Source organism: Alligator mississippiensis, chromosome 2 (genome assembly GCF_030867095.1).
Source record: "Alligator mississippiensis isolate rAllMis1 chromosome 2, rAllMis1, whole genome shotgun sequence".
Taxonomy (NCBI): Eukaryota; Metazoa; Chordata; order Crocodylia; family Alligatoridae; genus Alligator; species Alligator mississippiensis.
This window is the reverse complement of record NC_081825.1, coordinates 198,807,750-198,828,977: the sequence shown is the minus strand read 5'-3', so window position 1 is coordinate 198,828,977 and position 21,228 is coordinate 198,807,750. Positions and strand designations below refer to the sequence as shown.

Genomic DNA, 21,228 nt, shown 5'->3' with positions numbered 1-21,228 from the left:
GAAATGGCCTGTTCCCACCAAATAGTAACATCAGTTTATTCTAAGACAGTGGTCAACAACTCAGAGCCATGGGTGGGATGTGGCTCTCAGAGCTGCTGGGACTGGCCCACAAAGCCAGAAGGAAGGCTTTGTTTCTGCCCTCACTTCTGCTGAAGCTGGGCATCAAAGAGCTGCACTGGGTCTGAGCAGCTGGAAGCAGCAATCACATCACTGCCACTTCTCCCCACCCCCTGCACCCCGGCTGCACCACAGGCTCAGCTTCCAGCTGGTGAGGAACTGAACTGGGGCTGGGTAGCTTCCAGCTACACACACATTGCAGCTGTGGGTGGAGGGAAGAGAGGAAAAAGCAGCAGTGCAGATGCAGTATCTAGCTCTCCAGCTCCGATGCAGCTCCCCACCAGCTGGAAGCTGTGCTCAGGCAGAAACTCGGGAACGGGAGGCTACGAGAAGTGGTGCCAATGCAACTCCCAGCTGCCTAGCCCTGGCATGGGCACAAGCAAACCCCCCTTGCTGCTGACATGCTGTGGAAGCCACCCCACCCACACGGGGCAGAAACCAGGTCGTTCCAACCCACAGCATGAAAAAGCTTCCAGCCCCTCTTCTAAGCTATAGTTTGTCCCCAGACTATTGGATACTTTTTCTGAAAACCTGTATATAAGGGAACTGTTGCTGAAATGGGCCCTGTTACATGGCAGAGTAACAGAAGTCAAGAGACCCTGTTACTTTAAGACTCCTTTCTAAGAAGGAAAGAACAGCAGGCTGAGGCTGAAATTTGCTGTGTACAGCTGAGCTAGGGCCAGGTACGTGAGAGTAGCAGCCAAGGGAAGGCCAAGATAGTGGCTACAGGGCTTCAAGTGCATCACAGTAGGCAAAAAGGCAAAGCACAAGGCAGGGAGGAGAACAATGACTGTGGCTCAGCTGAGCAAATTGGAGGGAAATGTGCATTGAGCTGAGGGGACACACCTGTGGCTGGTCAGAAAAGCACATGACCAAAACAGATGGAGCCCAGGGAAATATAAGCTGAGCTCCAGAACAGTCACTCTAGTCTGGATTCTGAAAAGGAAGGAGGTCTTATTAGCATTACCTACTGCAGCATGGAAGCTGCAGACCTAAAGAAATACCTGGAAGGGAGCCAGCTGATTAGGATAAGGTTCCTGGGGTGGTATAGAGCAGTTGCTCTCAACCTCTGTAGAGTTAAGTCAATGCTTGTTAGGACTTGAGGCACTGTTTAGACAATGCTAACTCTTAATTTTCACCTTTTACTATGATAAAAGAATAGAATAATTCTTCTGTTCCAAAGATCAAAACAGGTCAGAATGTTTTTAACTCTATAACTTATGTGAAATCTGTTTATCTTCTGAACTGTGTTTGAACACTTAACAATGCTAACTAATATTCTATGGCACCCTTGAAAGGATCTCCAGGCACTGCAGGGTGCTGAAGCACCCTGGTTGAAACATTATTGATATAGTATATGGTTAGAGACTACTTTGGTTTGGAACTTCTTTTGGTTTAACTGGTGGCTTGGAAATGACTATAAAAGGTGGATTGCAGGCCACACTACAGGGTACCTGTGGCACTCTACATTTTGAGCTCTGCCCCATGCAGAAGCACAAAGTAGGCTGAGGCCAGAATCGGGAGGTTAAGGCTGTGACAGCTACAGTCAGAAACAAGGTTGAGTGGGGGGGCTGAAACCAAGATGAGACCAAAGGCTGGAGGGCTAACAAAGGCAGCTATCCTGCTGGGGACAGGGGCCTGGTGGGCTGAATGAGTGTATGTGAAGATGAGGCCAAAAGGGCCTTCTACATAAAGGTAGAGTAAAACCTGTAAGGTATAGGTGTGGCTATGGGGGAAGCTGCAGTCTATGATTAGGGGTGAAGACCCAGATAGCTACATAAAGGGATGGGTACCCTGAGAGGCAGCTCATCTAAGCACAAGGTAGTGCTACTGAGGCACCAGGTGGTTTAGCCAGGGGCTTGAAAAACATATTGGGGGAAAAACAAGTGACTGAGGCCAAACACAAAGAAAGCACCCCAAGGCTTTCTTTGAGTCTCCAAAGGCAAGCTCCCAAATCTATCGGTCATCAAAAATGTGGCAGCTGAAAAGGAGGCAGTAGGCTTGGGAGGTCAAAGTCTGCAGGGAAGGACAAATTCAGCTGCCAGGGGGAGCCATGGTTGTCTTCAAGGGCCAGGAAAGGGGGTGTAAGCAAGTCAGTGAGCCTATTGTCTTCCAGGCTGGCCTTGCTGGGGGAGGCTCCTCAGCTAGTTACTTTTAAGATGGGTTGGTAAGCCTGCTGACTTTCAGTCTGACTTTGCCTTGGGGGCAAAGTCTGCTAGAGCTACATTCAAGGATCTGGCTGAGTAAGCAAGTCTTACTCAAACCAACTGAAACTTGTAGCCCTTCTCTGGGCCTTGAGAGGCCCTTTTGCTCTGGCCCCTTCCTAGTATCAAGCTTATCTATGTTCCAGTCAGCCTTCTGCCCACAGACCACTTCTTCCCCCTAGCTCAACTCTCCCTGTTCTCCCCTCTGGGGTTTTAACTGCCAGTGAAGTACTCAAAGTAGTTAATTTCCTGCAGTTGGACTGTTACAACATGGCTTTTTGCTCCCTCTTAAAGGGCCAGCCCACCTTGTTACAAGGGCAATGGAAAGAAATTCTAAAATCAAACTGTTATTAACCTAGTGACTTAACTGACTTAACCCAAACTTGAGCAATGTATAGATATCACTACATACAGAAAGTCAGAGGACCAGCAACTGGCATGACAATCAAAGTCTGCTTATTGTCTTTCAGTTTAAGTATATATCCACTGGCTACACTTCAAGTGGTCTTTTGATATTTTAAGGCCAAATTCTGCACCTAGGTGTTTCCCACAATTCTATTTAATCCATTAGATGAAACCCTCTAGCTCTTACGTTGAACTCTGGCTGAAATTATTAAGATGTGTGACTACACATCTGGGACATAAGGCCCAGTCCTCTGCCCTATTCTAGTTCTGGCATTGCTGAGTCTGAGCAAAGCAGTTTTTCCATTTAGGGCAGATTTCTAGCTAAGATTTTTTCCCAGGAAATTCTCTCCAGAGATGGTACAAGTCTAGGCCTGTGCGAAGCGCCTAGTATTCGCTTCGGATTCGGCAGATTCAGGAGACAGTGATTCAATTCGGTGATTCAAATCACTGTCCCAAATTGATTCAGCCAAATCCAATTCAGAGATTTGGCTGCAGCCTAATCTCTGAATTGGCCCCATCACCTGCCCACTCTCAATGGCTGCCCCACCCGTTCTTCCAGCTCTCTTAAAAAAAGCCTGTATTCACTGGCTGCTGCCGGGGGGCGATACCTGCTGCCCCACTGCATAGGTGGCTATGAGCCTCCTAGCTTCCCCCATGGCTGCCCTGCCAACCCCACCTCCTGGCCCTTTAAAATAAAAATAAAAAAGCCTTGATTCGCTACCTGCTTCCCCCTACTGCCCCGCACTGCATGGGGGGTTCTGCTACAAGCCCCCAGAAGCCCTAAGGCCGCTGCAACAGCCAGTGAGTCCAGGAGGGTTTTGGTTTTTGTTTTTTAAAGGGCTGGGAGCTGGGATAGGGGAGGGGGGCTGGGAGAGCGCGCAGGGGTCAGGGGGCTCGTGGCAGAGCTCCCCACGTGGCATGGGGCAGTGGGAGGCAGTGGGGATCGCCCCTCTGCCTGGCAGCAGCCAGTGAATGCGGGCTTTTTCTTAAAGAGCTGGGAGCTGGAGCCAGGCAGAGCAGCCATGATGGGGCTGTGAGACTGGGTGGGGGGCAGGGGATGGGGCTTGCCAGCTGTCCCCCCATGGTCCCCTCTCCCCTACTTACCAGCATGGATTCCAGGTCCAGCTGCCTGTTGCAGCCAGCAGGGACGGCCCGAATCGCTAAAGCTCTGCGAGTGTTTTCTGAATCGATTTGAAGAGCTTTGAATCGATTCAGACCTTTTACTTGGTCTCCTGATTTGATTTGGATTTGGATATTCGGCCGCTGCATCAGGCTGAATCTCCTCTGAATCCAATCAGCACTCGAAGCTTCGCACAGCCCTACAAGTCACTACAGTTGGCTCTACTCCCTAGCCTATTTGCATATATGAAGTTCAGAGAGGAATGGGGAAGTGTGCCACCAGCAGAGTGTAGAGGAGTTTACCAGATTCTCCACTGGCACAGTAGCTGGCTCCAGCCAAATTAAATTTCAGGAGCTGTGTCTGCTCCTGCCTAGCCAAGGATTATGGGTCTCTGAAGGTAGTAAAGAGTTCATCTGCACTAGCAGCAAAGTTCATGCAGCTGATCTGATGGCCAGACTCTGGACTCAATTATTTGAATGGCCTGATTCCCTAGAGCAGGAAAAAATATTTCTGAACTGGGGCAATACTTGACCATGTCATACCTCAGTGAAGACAAGGTTGAAATTTAAGAAGTCTTTGGCCATAGTTTAAAATATTTTTTTAATGAAGTATAGGTCATGGTTTTGAATGTTTTACTTGTTTTGTTAAACACAAGAAACATTTTCAGTATTTTTCTGAATTTGTAGTCTTTCCTGTAAGTAGGAAAGAACAGTTCCTCTTTTAACAACTGCAGATAAAGATCTGACCTAACATTTGCAACATTTAAGAACTATTTCTAGCCTTTGCCATCAGTGTGCTTCCTTCCAACCAGAGCTGAGGTTTTTTTTTAAGATTAAATAATAACTACGAAAGGCATAACATTGCTTCTCTGGAATTTTGCTCTTCTAAATTCTCAAGCTAAAAGCAAAGGTTGGATTTGACTTCTTTTTTAGCAATCATTTCAGCAATCTAGACAGGATGCAGCTAACTGCAGTACATTTTTAGGCATATCTGCGCTAGCTTTAAAATAGCCATTTTCAGCACTGATAGTGGCCTCCCTACCTATACCAGCTTGGAGCTCAAAGAATCCTGACTGCTCAAATGTTTATACAGCATCTGAGACAAGTTTTAGTCAATGCCAAGTTCTGGGCTGCCATGGTTAGATTGCAACTTGTGTCAAATATAGCTAATTTAAAGCTGGCCTGACAGAGTCTATATTACGTTTTTACTTTCAATCGGGGAGGTTAGGATAGACTCTTTCCACCCCCTTTCTAAACACTATTGATCTAACAATCAAATTGTGAATGAAATCAGTCCATGATTCAGAACCATCAGGGACTGCATTTTAAAGACCTAATCTGATGGCAGTTTTTTCTTTTAATTCTACTGAGCTTGGACCTGTAATGTTGAGAACTGTATTTCTGATAACTTTTTTATTCAGGTCTGCATTCCCTGCATATTCATTCATACCTATTGACTTCAGCAACAAAAATATGTTTACTAAGTAAAGTACTTATTTCTGATGCTATGGATCCCAGCTCTGGGAGACTCAGCTGGATTCCATGCTACTGTGGGCAGAACTAGTTTGCTGAATCTCTGTTAAATTGTGAGGACATGCAAGCCAGAAAGGAATCTACTTTTTTTATTTCAAAGTGTGCTCAAATTTACAGGACTGAAAACTAGAAAACTGGTTGTGATTTCTTGCCACCTTGCTTTAAATAACAAATTTTCCTGCCATAAAATGCTACTGAACAAAACATAATTTCAACTGTGATTCAACATCTAAACAGAAAGCAATAATGTGGAGGGAAGATCTACAGCTTAAAGTTTTATTCAAAGGATAGTGCATGCAATAGTGCATCGTCCCCTACTACTTCTACTATACTTCACTGAAGCCCTTGCTATAAAGGGGCCTTTGCTGTTACTATTACTTAGTAGCACCTGGTATGTTCACAGAACAAGACACATTCATTATCTCTGTGAAACAGAATGGCAGGAAATGCATGTTATCTTTCCCATATTACAAACCAGAAGCCTGAGACAAAGGCATATATCTAGGGCACCTAATTTCACAAAGTTGCAATACATAGCACAAATGGATTTTTGTCCTTCAATTTACTTATTAAAGAAGTAGGGACATTATACTTTGTCTTATTAATGTTCCCACAGTATTTTTAATGAGAACGTTATAGGACCTGATTTCTTCACTGCTTTCTCTCAGAAGGCACAGTCACAACAAAAGGAAACAGATGGCTTCAGAACCATTATGCCTTCTGGATTTTAGCGAGTTTTATGTTGGCTCCCAGCAGAAATTAGAGCAGATATAAAGGTTTCTGCTCCAACCCAGTGACTGGTTTAATTCACAGTAGCCCTACTGAGGCTGTATTATCCTCACAATTCTGAGGTGTAGGACAGACTGTTTTGCCTTGCCACGACCCAAACACATGCCTACACCTCCAGCTGCAAGGGAAGACGAAGCCCTATCCCACTCATGCACTGGAGATGCATCCAAGCAGTCGCTGCCCTATTTCTATACAAAGAGCAATATAGAGGCCATAGAGGAGGGCCTAGAGGGAAATTATTCAATACATATAGCTTTTCAATACCAGCTTAAATTTATAACCAAAAGTGAGCTCTGCTGAAATGTGGTCTTCCACAAAAGTGAATCTGAATTAACTGTTAAAGTGATGTAATTAGGCTGTGTCAAACTTGCTGTGTGGAGTCTAACAGAATTTTAAAAAGCCGTTATTTGATTTAGTTACTTCACTTCCAAAATAACCAAAACTATCAGATTAAAGCTACGTCCTCTCTGAATAAGACCATCTACATGGGAGTTTAATTCAGTTTCAAAATCATGCCTTTCGTTAATTTAGATTAACTTTCATGAATGGCCATTTGTAGACACACCCCAAGAATCCATATTTGCCTGCAATCCATATCTGGAATGTGTCATATCTATAATTCAGAGGATTTGTTAATGCTATGAACTGGAGTGGAAAACTCTATCCCAAAAATAGACTGTCCCAATAAACGCTTTCATACTTACCTTTCTCACATTATAAAAGTCCCGATGGGGATTACTCTTCAGTTCTTTGAATTCAGACATGTCATTTAACATCTCGTGTAAACTGAATTTAGATTCTAAAAAATTCAGCCTTCGATGGCAATATGTTTTTCTGCAGGGAAAAAAAGATTATTCTGTAATTAAATTAAATTAAAAAGAATTAAAACATACAGAATAAGTTGTTTGCCTAGTAAAAACAGAAATGAGATTACCCATATCTTTTCCTATTTTTTTTTTTTTTTTTTTTTTTTTTTTTTTTTTTATAAATATTAAATGTTAAGAAACTTCAACATGGTCTAAACCTATCACTTTCAAAGCTTGCCAGATCTTTGGGAAAGCTTATATTCAGATTAAACAGAACAAATCTGATGAAATATACAACCCTTCAGGAGCTAGGGACACTCAAAAGAGTATAGGCAATATTTCAACAGGCTACATTGATTAAGCATTAAAAAACAATGCTCAATGAGCTGTGGTTTAGCAAAAGTAGTAAATGGCAGGAAGGCAGTGGCTGGGAACAGGGAAACAGTGAGATGTAGACAATTCATTAGACAAGGTTAACGAAAAGAGTTTACTTTAGTTGGTCTCTGTTGACAAAGGGTAGGAATCAGACTGGAAGAGCCTAACTATAAGCAGGCATACCATTTTTCCACTGAGTAAATAGGAATTTATATGCACCTCAACAAGTAGTATGGGATGTTTGTCTCTCCCATGGCTGTCCAACTGGTGGCTTATGAGCTGTATGGTCCCCAGGCTTCCCCTGACTGCTGTTCCCCTCAATGCTCTGGCTGCTGCTGCTGCAGCTGGAGTCTCCAGGCTCCCCCATCCTCTGGCTTTTGTTTCTTGCCTCTGCCCAAGTGACAAGGCAGAACAGGACACCATGGCTCAGTGCAGCTGCAGTGCTTGGGGAGCTCACAATGCAGTGTAATGGGGGAGCCAACAACCAAGGAGGTGAGAGGAGGCCACCCATCCACCTGAGCAGTGCAGCAGTAGTCGGGCCACCTGCCCACATGGTGCCAGGAGAGCTTTCAGCTGGGAAGATGAAGGTAGGAATCAATGGCCCTTACTGGTGCCCCTGCAGTGTGGAGCTCCTGCTGGTTTGGCCACATGGTGCATTGTTCCCAGACACTATGGAGTTAAACAGACTGGGTATAACAGTCCATTTAAAAAAAGGTTGCTCTGTGACTATGCAAAGGAGGCATACAGGGTGTCGGACTTGATGATCTGTCAAGGTCCCTTCCAACCCTACAACTATGAAACTACGAGGCACAAACAATAGGCAGATTTAACTTCACAGCTGAACAAGACAGAAGCAAAATTCAACATCCTGCCTGCAATCAGACAAATTAACAAGCCTGCTTCTGCCTATTGTTTGTGCCTCCTTTGCATACTCACAGAGCAACCTTATTTTAAATGGACTGTTATACCCAGGGGATCTCTACCATCTTTTAACTCCCCTGTGCAAGATGAAGTCTCATTTCTATCTGGGAGAACTTTTACAATCTTTGAATTCTCCTTTGCCTGAGGAAGGGTGTTTGGGCCCAAAAGCTTGCAAAGAGAGAACATTTTTTGATACTATTTAGTTGGTCTAATAAAAGATATGACCTCTACCACAAGAGTTTTGTTTGCCTGTGATTTGCATCTTAATTTCTGAGTGATGTAACCTTCCTTCTAGGACCAGGTTGTCCAACTCAAGTCTCATAGGCCACAAGGGGCTAATATGCAGCCCCTATACTCCAGGCCATTCACCACTCCCTCCAACCACTCCAGCTGCTGTTACCCCTGCCCCCCACCACTCCCAGATCTCTGGGCTCCCCTTCCTCCAGCTGCCACTTGCTGGCCCCACCTGGGTACAGGCCAGAGCATCACACATGACTCAAGGAGCCCATAGCTTAGCAGGCCAGGAGACCCTGCTCAGCATGGGAAGCATCCATGGCTCAGCAGGGTGCCACTGGTGTCAGTGTAGCATGGGGCCTGTGCAATGTCTAGCCCATGCAGGTGCAGCCCCCAGCAACTCCAAAGCTGAACAGCCCTGATCTAGGGAATGTGATGGCTGTAAGAGAGGCAAAGCATTTGAGAGGATAACCCAAATGGTTCCTTTGTTCCAGAGTCCCTGACTAGGACTTAGAGTTGCACTGGATGGAGATCTCCTCTTTATTTGGGGCTGAGACATTATGAGTCTAACATCTTATAATGCTACCCTGCTTCCTGACTAAAGACTGGTAAGTGTAATAGTTAATTTAAAAAAAAAAAAAAGCACACAATCTTGGTTCATTAATTGAAAGAAAAAGCTAATGCTAGTTGGACAGTCATGATGATACTCAAGTTTTAATTCCCACACCTCAAAAGGTTTGGGTCAGATTAGGCTCAAATCTTGTTGGGGGAGGAGAGAGGAAAAGCATATTGGGAAACGTACGTTGGACCATCTGCAATGAGAGCAAGAACATGGCTGAGGTCAAGTGTGTAGGTCTCCAGGTCAGGATACGGCAAGCTCTGAGGCTCGTTCAGTCCCATCATTTCTTTGTTGTCATAAACAAATGGAATGCCTCCTTTCATCTTGACAACATAATCCAAGTTGTCTGGAGCATCATCAAGGTTATAAGGATCTTCTAGTTCTTTTGGGGGAGGATGGAAATCTGTGAAGCAAGGTTGATGGCACAACAGGTATCTTAAGAAAAAGGTAACCTATTCAAAAAATAATTACATCAGGGACATTAAATTCTAACAGCTAATATATCTATTAAAGCCACACAATCATAGAAAAGTAGGGCTGAAAAGGACCTTAGGAGGTCATCTAGTCCAACAGCCTGCTCAAGGCAGTATCATCCCTATCCAAACTATCCTAGATATGTGTTTGTCTAATCCAGGGGTGGCCAAGATACAGCCAGTGGACCAGCCCTGTATACCACTTTGGGCCCACAGGGCTGGACGAATTGGGCACCACCAATCTAACCTGTTCTTAAAACTACATTAACCACATTGTTGAATGAGGCACCTTGATCCCAAACACTAAGAACACCCTAACCTGCTACAGGGGAAGTATGAAGAAGAGGGCACTATCAATGTCTTATCATTACAAGGACAGAAGTAGTTTGTTAATACACTCAAGAGACTCACAGCAAAAGAACATTCCCCCTCATCCAGCTAAAGAGGAAGGCAAAACCTCCCATAGTCCCTGCCATTCTGACTGTTGGGTAAAATCCCTTTCTGATCCCAAATGTGGCCATTGGTCTGACCTTGAGCAGAGGAGCAAAACCCTCTAACCAGGAACCTCTGGGTTTTTTTAGGTTCCAGCAGGAACATCAGCAGATCCCAGTCAAAGTCCCCATCCTTGGCTGCAGCTAATACCCAATGCTTCTGAGGAAGATTAAAATAAATACTCCTGATATCTATAGCAACAGGAAGGGGAAAAAAATCTTTCTGGGCTTCATACGGCAACCAGAAAAGCCTAGAAGCATGGGAAAAACCAAATACCTCCACTCTTTTCTGCAACCTGGGCACAGCAAACACAAGTCCACACATCACATGCCCTAACCAGAGAGCCAAAACTCCCCATTCACTACCCATGCTGGTGCTGGCTACAAAAGATCTTAGTCATGGTCCAGGTGGCATTTTTTAAGTTACTACAGTTTCTATCATTTACTCTAGTATCATAGTTTAAGGGTTCACTGATCCACTATGTAACTATTCCATGTATCACTATGATCATAGTGCAGTTTCTGCAACCAGTTCAGACAAGACCTTGCCTAAAAGTACTACTGAGATCTCTGCCTAATAAGATACTTGCTCCATCTCCCTGGCCATTATTCCCCTTTCACTTTCTGACTTGCTGTGGTGGTTTTATAAATGATATTTCAAAACCAGTAAAATCAGCACTTTATATACTAAAATATTTGTAAAAAAAGAACCAAGTATATTATCATTCCTTGAAGTTACATAGGATAAGTAGTAATCCCTGATCTGTTGCCTGCCCTATTTTCTTCAGAATTAAAAAATTAGCAAGTATTAGGGATGTAGTGGAAGGGACTTTTCTAGTGACGCTTCTAGCCCCATTTTACAGCTCCTTAAGTTTAAATAATTTGGATGAGGACCAGAGCTCAATCCACTTTCTAGAGCTCAAAACATGACCATTTGTTAATTAGATGGGCAATAACATCTCCTGCATCTTGTTGTTGTAACTGGCAAAAAACAGATTGCAATCTTGCTTATTTTTGACTTCTGCTTGCTGAACCACATCCTTGAACTTGATAGTAAGCAAACTAATACAAGAGCATACATTCAGTCATATAATACAACTGGTAGGAAACAGAAGTACTGTAAACAGATATTCATATTCACAGTGCCCTGAATGACTTATTCAAACTCACACATTATTTTAAAAGACATTTCAAAATCTTTTGAATACGGGCCGTCCTCGACTTACGGCGATCCGCATTTTACACCCCTGTTATTACTTAGGGCGCTGATCCTCGCACTTATGGCAGGCAACGGCGGAGGCATCAGGGCTGGCGTGGGACACTTACCAGAGGTAAGCTCAGGCAGTGGCTCCTCCCTGAGGCTATGCGCTCCCGGAGGCAAGATGGGGATGGGGGCTGGGGCTGGAAGCTGGCACCGGGGAACTGCTCCGCTTCTCAGCCCTGACGCCATGTGCCTCCTCGCTCCCAGAGGCATAGCAAGGCGGGGACTGGGGCTGGTGCAGGCTCCGCCGGCTCTGGGGAACTGCTCTAGGGGCTCCGCATCACCTCAGGGAGCAAGGAGGCACATGGCATCAGGGCTGGGGAGCAGAGCAGTTCCCCAGAGCTGCCGGAGCCTGCAGAGCAGCTCCCCAGAGCTGGCGGAGCCCGCGCCAGCCCCTATCCCTGCCTTTGCCTCACCTCACCTCAGGGAGGAGCCGCTGCCTGCCTTGCTTTAGGACTGAAGATCTTACCTTCGGTAAGTGTCCCATGCCGGCCCCAGTGCCTCCCTTAGTTACTGCATTGCACTTCAGAAAGCTTTGTACAGTGTATATCATTTATAGCTGATTAAATAGTTGATTTAAAAGCTTTCTAAAGTGCAATGCAGTAAGTCGAATCTGATTTTCCCATAGAAACAATGTTATAATAGGGGGTTACGTTCCTTGACTTCTATAAAAAACACCCCTATTATAACATTTTTTCTATGGGAAAATCAGATTCGACTTACATCGTTTCGACTTATAGCACCTTTTCGACTTATAGCACCTTTTCCAGGAATGTAACCCGCTGTAAGTGCGAGGACTGCCTGTATTACTTGTATTCTTCAAGTAATATGACTGTTTCTCTGAAAGGTTAATGCTCCCAATCACTACAGCAATAAAATAATGTTTATTTTCATCCAGGATTATGGTTGAGAATGTTATTTGGTTCAGAGAGCCTGTGTAGTTTGTGGTTCTTTTATTTCCAGGGTTATAATAAAATATGATCCATGCCTCTCTTTCCCTCATTAGTAATATCTTCTTTACTTTTTACAAATATTAATGTTAAGAAACTTCAGCATAGTCTAAACCTATCACATTCAGAACTTGCCCGATCTTCAGGGAAGTTTATATTCAGATGTGAACTTCATAATTTAAGTTCCTATCTTGTGTGCATATGAGAGGAAAATATATCTTTAGATCCAAAAAAAGCTACATTCAGGATAGGAAACATCAAAGAAACCAAATAATGGTATCTATATCCTGTTAAGGTTTCTATTAAAAAAAAATAAAGTCATACTTGCTTACCTGGACATACTTCATCTTCGATCTTCCAGTTTTCATCTTGCATAGTACACAAATACTGTGATGTCGTCCTTGGAAAGCGATGGTAGGCAAGACGTGAATACTTCTCTCGAATGAGCAGAGCTTTCACCAGGCTCTTGGCAGCCTGTTCATAATCATCAACTGTAACCTTAAAGGGAAGAAAAAAGAAGAATTAAAAATGGAACAGCTACAAGCATCAGTTTTTGTCACTAACTTTAACTCATTTCAGTAATAACAAGATAGTATTTCCAAAAGTGTAAGTATGCCCAAGGTCATAAAGGAACTCAGAGACAACGTCCTGAGTCAAAGTCCAATGCCTTAAACACGAGAGCATTCTTCCCCACCATAGGGCATACACTTGCAGAGGCACAAATTTGTGCCGCTGCTTTGTGTCCCATCGCACGCTCCTGCACATGCATTTTGGCATACAGCAAATTGCAGCAGGGGCGCAGATCCGACATCGCTGAGCCTTGCCAGAAGCCAAAGTGTTGCTCTGGACAGCCAGCCCTCCGTTTATTCTGGCACATGCTGCAGATGCATGCTCTCCGCTGCTTTTTTCCCCCCCAGAGTTTTTTTTTTTTTTCTTTTATATACCAGGCAAGGCACATTTTAATGTTCCAGGAGTACAGTTTGTGGTGCCGCAAAGAGGTTTGTGACACCATAAACCGCACATGCCTGCATGTCTCAATGTGCCTATACATTTTTACATCTTCTATCTTCATATGCTAACACATCTTTAATGCCTTGTTACATTTTGTTTCTTTATTTACCAATTAATATATACACACATAAATGATTGAAAACACATTCTGCCTCATCACACCTGTATATCTCCAATAACTTCAGCAGGCACTGTACAATTGTATAATAATATGGGGTCATAATATACAATCATTCCACGGTTCATGGTCATGAGGGGGTTTTTTTCCGGAATAAAAACAGAAAAGATTTCTTACCCCTGCACAGTAATCCCCACTAATTGCAACTCTCTGAAATTCTGGTACATTGTATGGCACTGGGACTTGCTGAAAAGCACCTGGAACAACTGGAGTTGCAGGAGACAGAAATGAAGTGTTTGATGGTGCCTTTCCCTCTTGGTTTGGAATTTGTAATGACAAGGACTGGGACCGAATCATCTTGAAACTCTTCTTCCTAGGAATCCATGACATAAAAAACTAAGTATGTCAAAAACCAGATGATAACAAGGAAGTCTTTCAGTCTAGGAAGCTTTCTATAGTGTGACAAATAGTTCTCATTATTTGAAAACGTTCATTATAAAAATTAACAAGCTTTGAAATGTTTAGTCTGTTGATAATTCTGACATATGCAGCATGATACACACCATTGCAAGTACCATGCACTCAGCCACACACAATATGCTATTGCTATTTGGAAAACTTATCATTTAAAGCTGGTGTAAAGATTTCTTTTTTGCATGTCTCACTGAAATTAGGTCTGATAGTCACTGCAATGAGTAAAAAGGTGTCCGTTCTTGTTAGCAGGAATTGAAAGAGTTCTTCCTTAAAGACTTTCTTAAAGTATTTTATAGGAACTTAATAGTGACAAACAGAAAAGTAAATAGGTATATACTAGGAACAGCAAATGATTATGTACTATCAAGTAATCACATAGGCTTTTTGATTCAAAGTAAAACCTGCAGGACTTAGAAATTGTCTAGTTGACAGAGACAAGACCTGTATTTCACTTAAAAAAATATAAGTGTATTTCTTATGTGGTATATTGAAAGAAATAGGGGCTAACTCTATATAGGAAAATATAGCTTTAGCTAGCATAATTCATCAGGGCCTAGTTCTACTCAAGTCAAGAGTTTAGCCATTTGCTTCACTGTGGGGCCTTATACACTAAACAAAAATCTTGATTTTTAATCACTAGTATATCTGTGTGAGGTTTACAGTATAAAATTAGTGAGAGACTCTCTCATAAAGGCGAATCTTATATTGTACATATAGCTAAATTAATCTGCTGTGTGACATTTTTGCAATGTATTATACTGCTGTACATTTGTAAAGTACTTAAAATAAAAAATTACTTGTTACTTATGCCATACTGACTACTATCTGTGCTTAAAACTAATTTCACTTCATAATTTTATAAGTAACATGCCGAAATTGTTTAATAACCTTAGAGAGAGATTTTGGCAGTCTTACAAATATAGGTACCTATCACCACTGCCTAATAAAATGATCCTTGATAAAACTTGCCACTTGTTTCAAGAAACATAAGAGCTTCCTTCTTCCATTCAATGTCAATAAGAGCCCTTAGAGAGAAACTGGATTCTCAGGTCTTTCTATTAATTCCAAGATGGTTTTCTCCAGTTATGCTTAACATTTGCAATGTAAATGCAGTACTGGCCAATTCAACAAACCTGGCTTATATCAATAATGAAACTCATCTCTGGGTATGGCTCCACAGAAACTGGTATCAACAGAAATTACACTTGTATAACTGAAGGTAGAACTGGGCCCTACATATTTTACAGTCACTGAAGATAAGAATCATTAGTAGTCCTATCCCCCATAAGCTATAGCATCCAACTTCCTACCATTAGACATGTACCAAAGCAGTGTGAGTGAAAATATTTTTATAAAACATTCTCCTACATTAAGAAATTAAAATTTGGTGTTTTTCTTCCCTATGAGAACAAATGTGTAAAAAATGGTTGTCTAAAAGTTAACTTTTTCTTTCTAAGCTCTTATTACTTATATGTTTATGCTAACTGGAGAACCCATTAATTTAAAGCTCTGTGAATCAACATCAAAATATCTCAACCAGTATCTAATCATTCTCTTCCTTTTCTCCCTTCATATGGCAAAATCAGCTTTCACACAAAAGAAAAACTCCCACCGAGTATTTTTAAACTATCATGTTATATGTTTTATAGATGATGATGACATTTAATAACCTGCTTTAAGTCAATTACATTTTTTCACTTCTCTGTCAGTGATAAATGTCAAGCCTTTGCTGGCATTTTTTTGTTTGTTTGTTTGTTTGTTTTGTTTTGTTTTTTTTACAGAGGATATACAACCATTTGAGACTGCTATCTATTTTTATATATGTTAAAACACTCACCACTGTCTTCTGAAAACATTATTTTCATTCTCACAAAAGCAACTTCCTTAGCTATGATGCTGATTATTTATACTAAGAGAATATCAGACTGCATTTATATCTCAGTTCCTATGCTGTTTGGTAGAACTGCCTACTGGGCATACCAGTTGGATTGCTAGAAGCACAATTCAGGGTTTGCGCCTCAATCCAGGCTCTTTCTATAACTCCTTAGGTCATACCCAGATAATCTGCAACAGGGACTGTAAAGGCATTACAAAGCCTGGCCAATAGCCAACACATGTCCTACATCTCAATGCACCTACACTCACTGATCCTGAAATAGACTCATTGTGCAGTACTGGCACATAATGTTTCCATCCCAAGTGGGCCAAACATGGTGGGACGGATGGGCACCTGCAACAGTCTTTGATTTTTACAAAGTGGTACAAATGGTGATCACCTCTCAGAAGGTCTTAAAGTTTTATTGTGCCCTACTCAGAACATGACCAAGCCAATCCAGAACTGCTTTGCACTGTTATGCATATCCTTTCTGGGTATGGTGCGTGTTGCAGTTTGCCCTTTGGTCTCCATTCATGCTCCTTTGGTAGTTATTTGTGTTCTGTAATATGTATTTATAGGATAAGGAATCTTTTGAAAGGTCACTTGCTAGCAATACCACAATTATAAGGTGTTGCTTTAACAACCCAACAGTACAAGGGCCTGTAAAGAGCTTGAAAGCAATAAAGAGCTGAAGATGGGAATAAAATAGAGGCAATACATATTTAATTCATACCTCGAGATACAAATGTGCAGTAAAACATTATGTTGTTCTGAAGCACACAATACAGGCTGCTGACAAGTATCTCTTTTGTTTCACTTCTGCACTGAAATAACATGGATGGTAACCAGGATATGTGTGATGTGTGTCTGTGTGCCATTCATGAAAACAGTGACTACTGAACCAACCTTTTGGCTGTCTCCAGAGACTGTTGTTCTGCCAACTCCTTCTGCAGTTCTCTTTCCTTAGCTTCTGTCTGCCCAATAGGACAGTCTTCAGGCACACTGAACAGTGACAAGGCATCTTTGCTGTCTTCTTCTCGGAGAACTTTAGCAAACACCTTCTCCGCCAGAAGCCGCACCTGTTCATCAACTTCAGAAATGTTCAGCTTTGGAAACTGTCGAGGCATCTCGGCTAAAAAATTAGTCAAAGAATTATAACTAAAAGTTGCAAAAAACTAACTTTTCACACCACTTGTATTGAAATTAAGGTCAATGTAAAGAGTGACCAGGGTTTGTACACAAGAAAAAAAGGGAAGTCATTGGACAGCTTTATCTGGCAGTTCAGAACTAACTTGTGAATTATAAATGTGGTGAATTCCCTCTATTTGCATGACTTTATTACTTTCCAAGGGAAGTATGTTTTCCAAGGTTTAAGTTCAGCTAGAAACAAATATCATAGCCCTATGTGAAACTGAATGAAAGATCATTTTCTTGTGCCTTACACATGGCAGAACTTAAGATTTCTACTGTTAAGTCATTCTCTGTCCTGAAAACTCGCCAAGTGTAAAATATCATCATCTATTTAATCTTCTGGATTATTCCTAGAAGAATACAGAGAAGGCAAGTATCATTATGAATAAAGATGTTTATTTATATTTTCCCATGTGATTCAGGTACACTACGTGGCATATTACTGAGCATTCTCAAATTTATGTAGTAAACTTATTGAAACTCAGAACTAGAAATGAGACAGGTTTTTTTAGCAGTGTCATGCATACTCAGCAGAGTAAGTTATATGTATTCGTTCTGAACAGGAAGTTAACAGATTACAGAGTTATACTAGTGCAGACTTGCTTTTTATTTACCTCCTTGTCTGTAAACAAATTCTAAAGCATAGACAAGTTGAAAAATGGTTTAAATGCCTCTCTTGTTCATCCCTTGTTTACTATACATAAAGTAGTAATAGAAATGCTGTTCAGTGGAAGCAGCTATGTGGTAGGAGTTAAAATGCTATTCATCTCAGTGAAGGTTTTTAATTTTTTTAACGGCTCATATCCTGCAATTATGCTACACATCAGGAGGAGGCAGGGTATGGACTGTAGGGTTTTTTTAATTATTGCTTTTAATGTTATGCTTACAACTCAACATCCCTATTTAAGTTGTCTTCAATTATTATAACATTTTGATTTTATTAAGGCTGTACTACAATAGATAGTATCTTTATTCTGCAACTCTATAAATTCACTGGCTTATGTATTACGCATTCAAATATATTATACTAATCTGGAACTCGACAGTAATTCAAAGGGAAAAAACCAACTGTATGCAAACTATTACCCAACAGCACTTAACATATTTCCCTAAAAAGTATTTTTAAATTCCTTGATAGGTGCTGTGACAAACCAGATTCCATTCTGATTACATATGTTAAAAATAGAGCTGAGCAGGAACTAAAAAAATTGATTCAAGTACTGCCAAACTTTAGGAAAGTTCAGATATGAACCCTGCATTTTAGAATTCTTTCTGATTTAAAAAATATTATCATCTAAATCTATATTTGGTTACTGTTTGTTATATACTTAAATCTAGCATGGATCATGACAACTATCTACCCACAATCCATGATTTCTCAGCCCTCACATTACAATATTTCTGAAAGCATGATGCAGGCATTCAGATATTTATATGTAATCCATTTGATATGTGATCTTGTTGTTCTCAGTCTAAAAGGTTCTTCCAATAAAACATCCACCTGTTTTCAGAGTTGTTTTGAAAATAATTTTTGCTTTTAGTCTTATTCTTAAAAAATGACGTACTAAGAATATATTACAATAATAAGATATAACTTGTAAATGATTTACAGGATATCGTTATTCTTCTTTTGAGTTAAAGTCACTAGAAAGACTGCTACAATCCAGTGAACTGTGGATCTGATCCTTTGTCAATGCTCTTTTCCTTATGTCTAGCAGCACTGTATGGTTACCAAATATTAAACCTTCACAAAATCAGGTATAATCAGTAACAACTTTTATAACAGGTAGCCTAGTATTTAAATGACAGTACAACATACTGTCTTAGAAGCATCTGAACTCAGTTCAGCTTCTTGTTTTCAAACCTCAGTGAAGCCATGGGAGTCTTTCAACTGACCTCAGTAGACATAGTTGTCAGCAACAGTTACTGACACATGTATGTGCCAGCAATAAGGTCTTCCTAAGCAGCCCAAGCTGGTGTTGAAAACAGGTTTTACAGCTAGTAAATCAGATCCATTCAGGGTATGAGCAATCCTTGCCGAAAATGATTTTGTCTCGTATAAAGTCACTAGCTGAAGAAGACAAGGGAGGACCTAGAGCTGAATAATAATTAATGTCCAATCACTCTCCCAGTGAATCATGGTCTTTGTTGCAGCCTCAGCTGGTGTTGAAAACAGGTTTTACAGCTAGTAAATCAGCTCCATTCACGGTGTGAGCAATCCTAGCCGAAAATGATTTTATCTCATAGAACATCACTAGCTGAAGAAGACAAGGGAGGACCTAGAGCTAAATAATAATTAATGTCCGATCACTCTCCCAGTGAATCATGGTCTTTGTTGCAAAACTGTGTTAAAGTGAAATTCAGTAGGAAACGTTTTCCAGAATAAACTATTTTATAGTACTTTGTTACTCAGCATGCATCAGGTATACAAGTGTGAGAGGGAAGGACTTACTAAGGGTGATACCTTTTACTGGACCAGTTATGTGGTTGGGATAAAATTAGACAAGCTTTCAAACGCAAGCCATTCTTCCTTGGGTCAGGTGAGGAAGACTGACCTGAGGAAGCATGTCATACATTCAGAAGCATTGTCCAACTTTATCCCAACTACACAGATGGTCTAAGAACAGATCTGGCCCTACAAAATAATTTCTGGACCACCATGGCTGCTCCGTCACTCTTACGCTTTGGGTATCTGAAGTGATTTCAAGTCACTAAATCATAGCAACAATGATGTAATGAAATGTCAGAAGTTACAGATATGGCCAACCAATATTTTGTGCTGATGCTAACGGGCATCTCTCAGGACCTGCTCCTGCATTCCCCACTCAGGCGAATGGGAGATTCACCTGGGGGACGTTGCCAAGGCAGGGTCATCTTCTTCGCAGTAAAAGTTCAGTTTACATCACTGAGGGAGATGGAGTCAACATAAAGATATATATCCAAGGCACACTTCATACAGTATTCATGCAAATACAGGTAGTAGTCTCCTCAGGCGGGGCGGGTGACGTGTTCAGGTCTCCGCATTCACGGGAGATTTATAAAACCGGTTGCAAGAGGAGCTGTTTCCCAAACCTCTAGCCACTGGGGTAGCACTTATCAGCCTTTTTTTTGTTTGTTTGTTTTAGATGTCAGGTGCCCGCGAGAGACCCGAGGGGGTGGGGGAAAGGCCAGCTCTTGGTTTATGCTCATTTCTTGAGTGCGGGCGCAATTCTTCGGTGGCAAAGGACTCGGGCAGGGCGGGAGGCTGTTTGCCAGCCCCTCGCGGCCCTACGCTGCGCAGCACCCCAGAAAGGCTCTCGAGAGCCCAGCTGGCTGGGAATCACGGGGCGGGGGCAGCCACGTCCCCAGGGAGGAAACGGGGCTGGGAAAGGGGTTCTCAGTCGGCAGTTCGAGGAGCGGGGGCACTGGGCAAGAGAGGCTTGAGGGGCCGCCTGCGCGCTGGGACTTACCGAGAGCCATGCCGGGCAGGCAGGGCAGGAGGATGAGGAGCGGCAGGGGGGGCGGCTGCCGCATGCAAGCAGCCCGCGCTGCCGCAGTGCCGCCCTTTATGGCTGGCAGCATGATCCAGACCCCTCCTGCCCGCCCGGCGGCCCCGCGGGCAGCCCGCCAGCCCCTGCACGGGGGGCCGCCCTTGCCCCTGCCCTTGCCTTTGCCCTTGACCCCCCTGTGCTGAGAGAGGGCAGCTACCGCGCCTACCTGGGCAGCTCCGCTGGCCGGGACTCAGTGCCAATGACTTGAATAGAGCCGGGCCCGGCCGCTCCTCCCCGGGTGCCGGCAGCCCCCGCCCCGCTGCGAGCTGCCTGCGAGCCAAGAAGAGCCCTAGCGGCGCCTGCTGGCCGCTGCGCCGCGCCCGGCCCCCGCCGCCACCAAGGCGGCGCGGCCCGGCCCAGCCCGGCGGGGGGAGGCCGCTGGAAGGGCGGCAGCCCGTGCCCCGCTCGCTGAACCACCCACCGGCCGGCGTCTCGGTCCAGGCCACTCGTCGCGGCGGCCCGGCCGCCGTGACTCAGCGCCGGCGCGCTCCTTATCTTCTGAAATTATTTGGCCTTATCTGCGTGCTTACCGCGCACCAGAGATGACAGGTTGTTTGGGGGGGGTTTAAAACAAAAACAAGTTTGCCCAAGGGTCAGTCAGGGCCGGTCCAACCCGGGCGGTCCAAATGGGGGGGGGGGGGGGGCAAAATGATGTGCAGAACAAAATAATAGGAACAAGAGCCCTGGCCAACTATGGCTCCACTGTGGTCTAAGACCTTTGGTTTCGGTCA

At 43.0% G+C, this 21,228-nt stretch overlaps 1 protein-coding gene across 2 annotated transcripts in view; it reads right to left on the bottom strand.

Moving 5' to 3' along the window:
* Window positions 1-20,771, bottom strand: part of AMPD3 (adenosine monophosphate deaminase 3) — a 53,011-nt gene extending 32,240 nt beyond the window's left edge. Inside the window, exons 1-6 of one of the 2 annotated variants that reach the window (XM_006271064.4) lie at window positions 20,664-20,771; window positions 16,683-16,908; window positions 13,604-13,799; window positions 12,630-12,795; window positions 9,306-9,525; window positions 6,872-7,001 (exon numbers count right to left, since the gene is read on the bottom strand). In XM_006271064.4, the coding sequence (XP_006271126.1) occupies window positions 6,872-7,001; window positions 9,306-9,525; window positions 12,630-12,795; window positions 13,604-13,799; window positions 16,683-16,903 (933 nt within the window). In that variant the 5' untranslated portion in view covers window positions 16,904-16,908; window positions 20,664-20,771. Of the gene's footprint in view, window positions 1-6,871; window positions 7,002-9,305; window positions 9,526-12,629; window positions 12,796-13,603; window positions 13,800-16,682; window positions 16,909-20,416; window positions 20,484-20,663 lie in introns of those variants that run through there. The other variant, XM_019477144.2, reaches the window with a different exon arrangement.
* Between the last annotated feature and the right edge of the window lie 457 nt (window positions 20,772-21,228).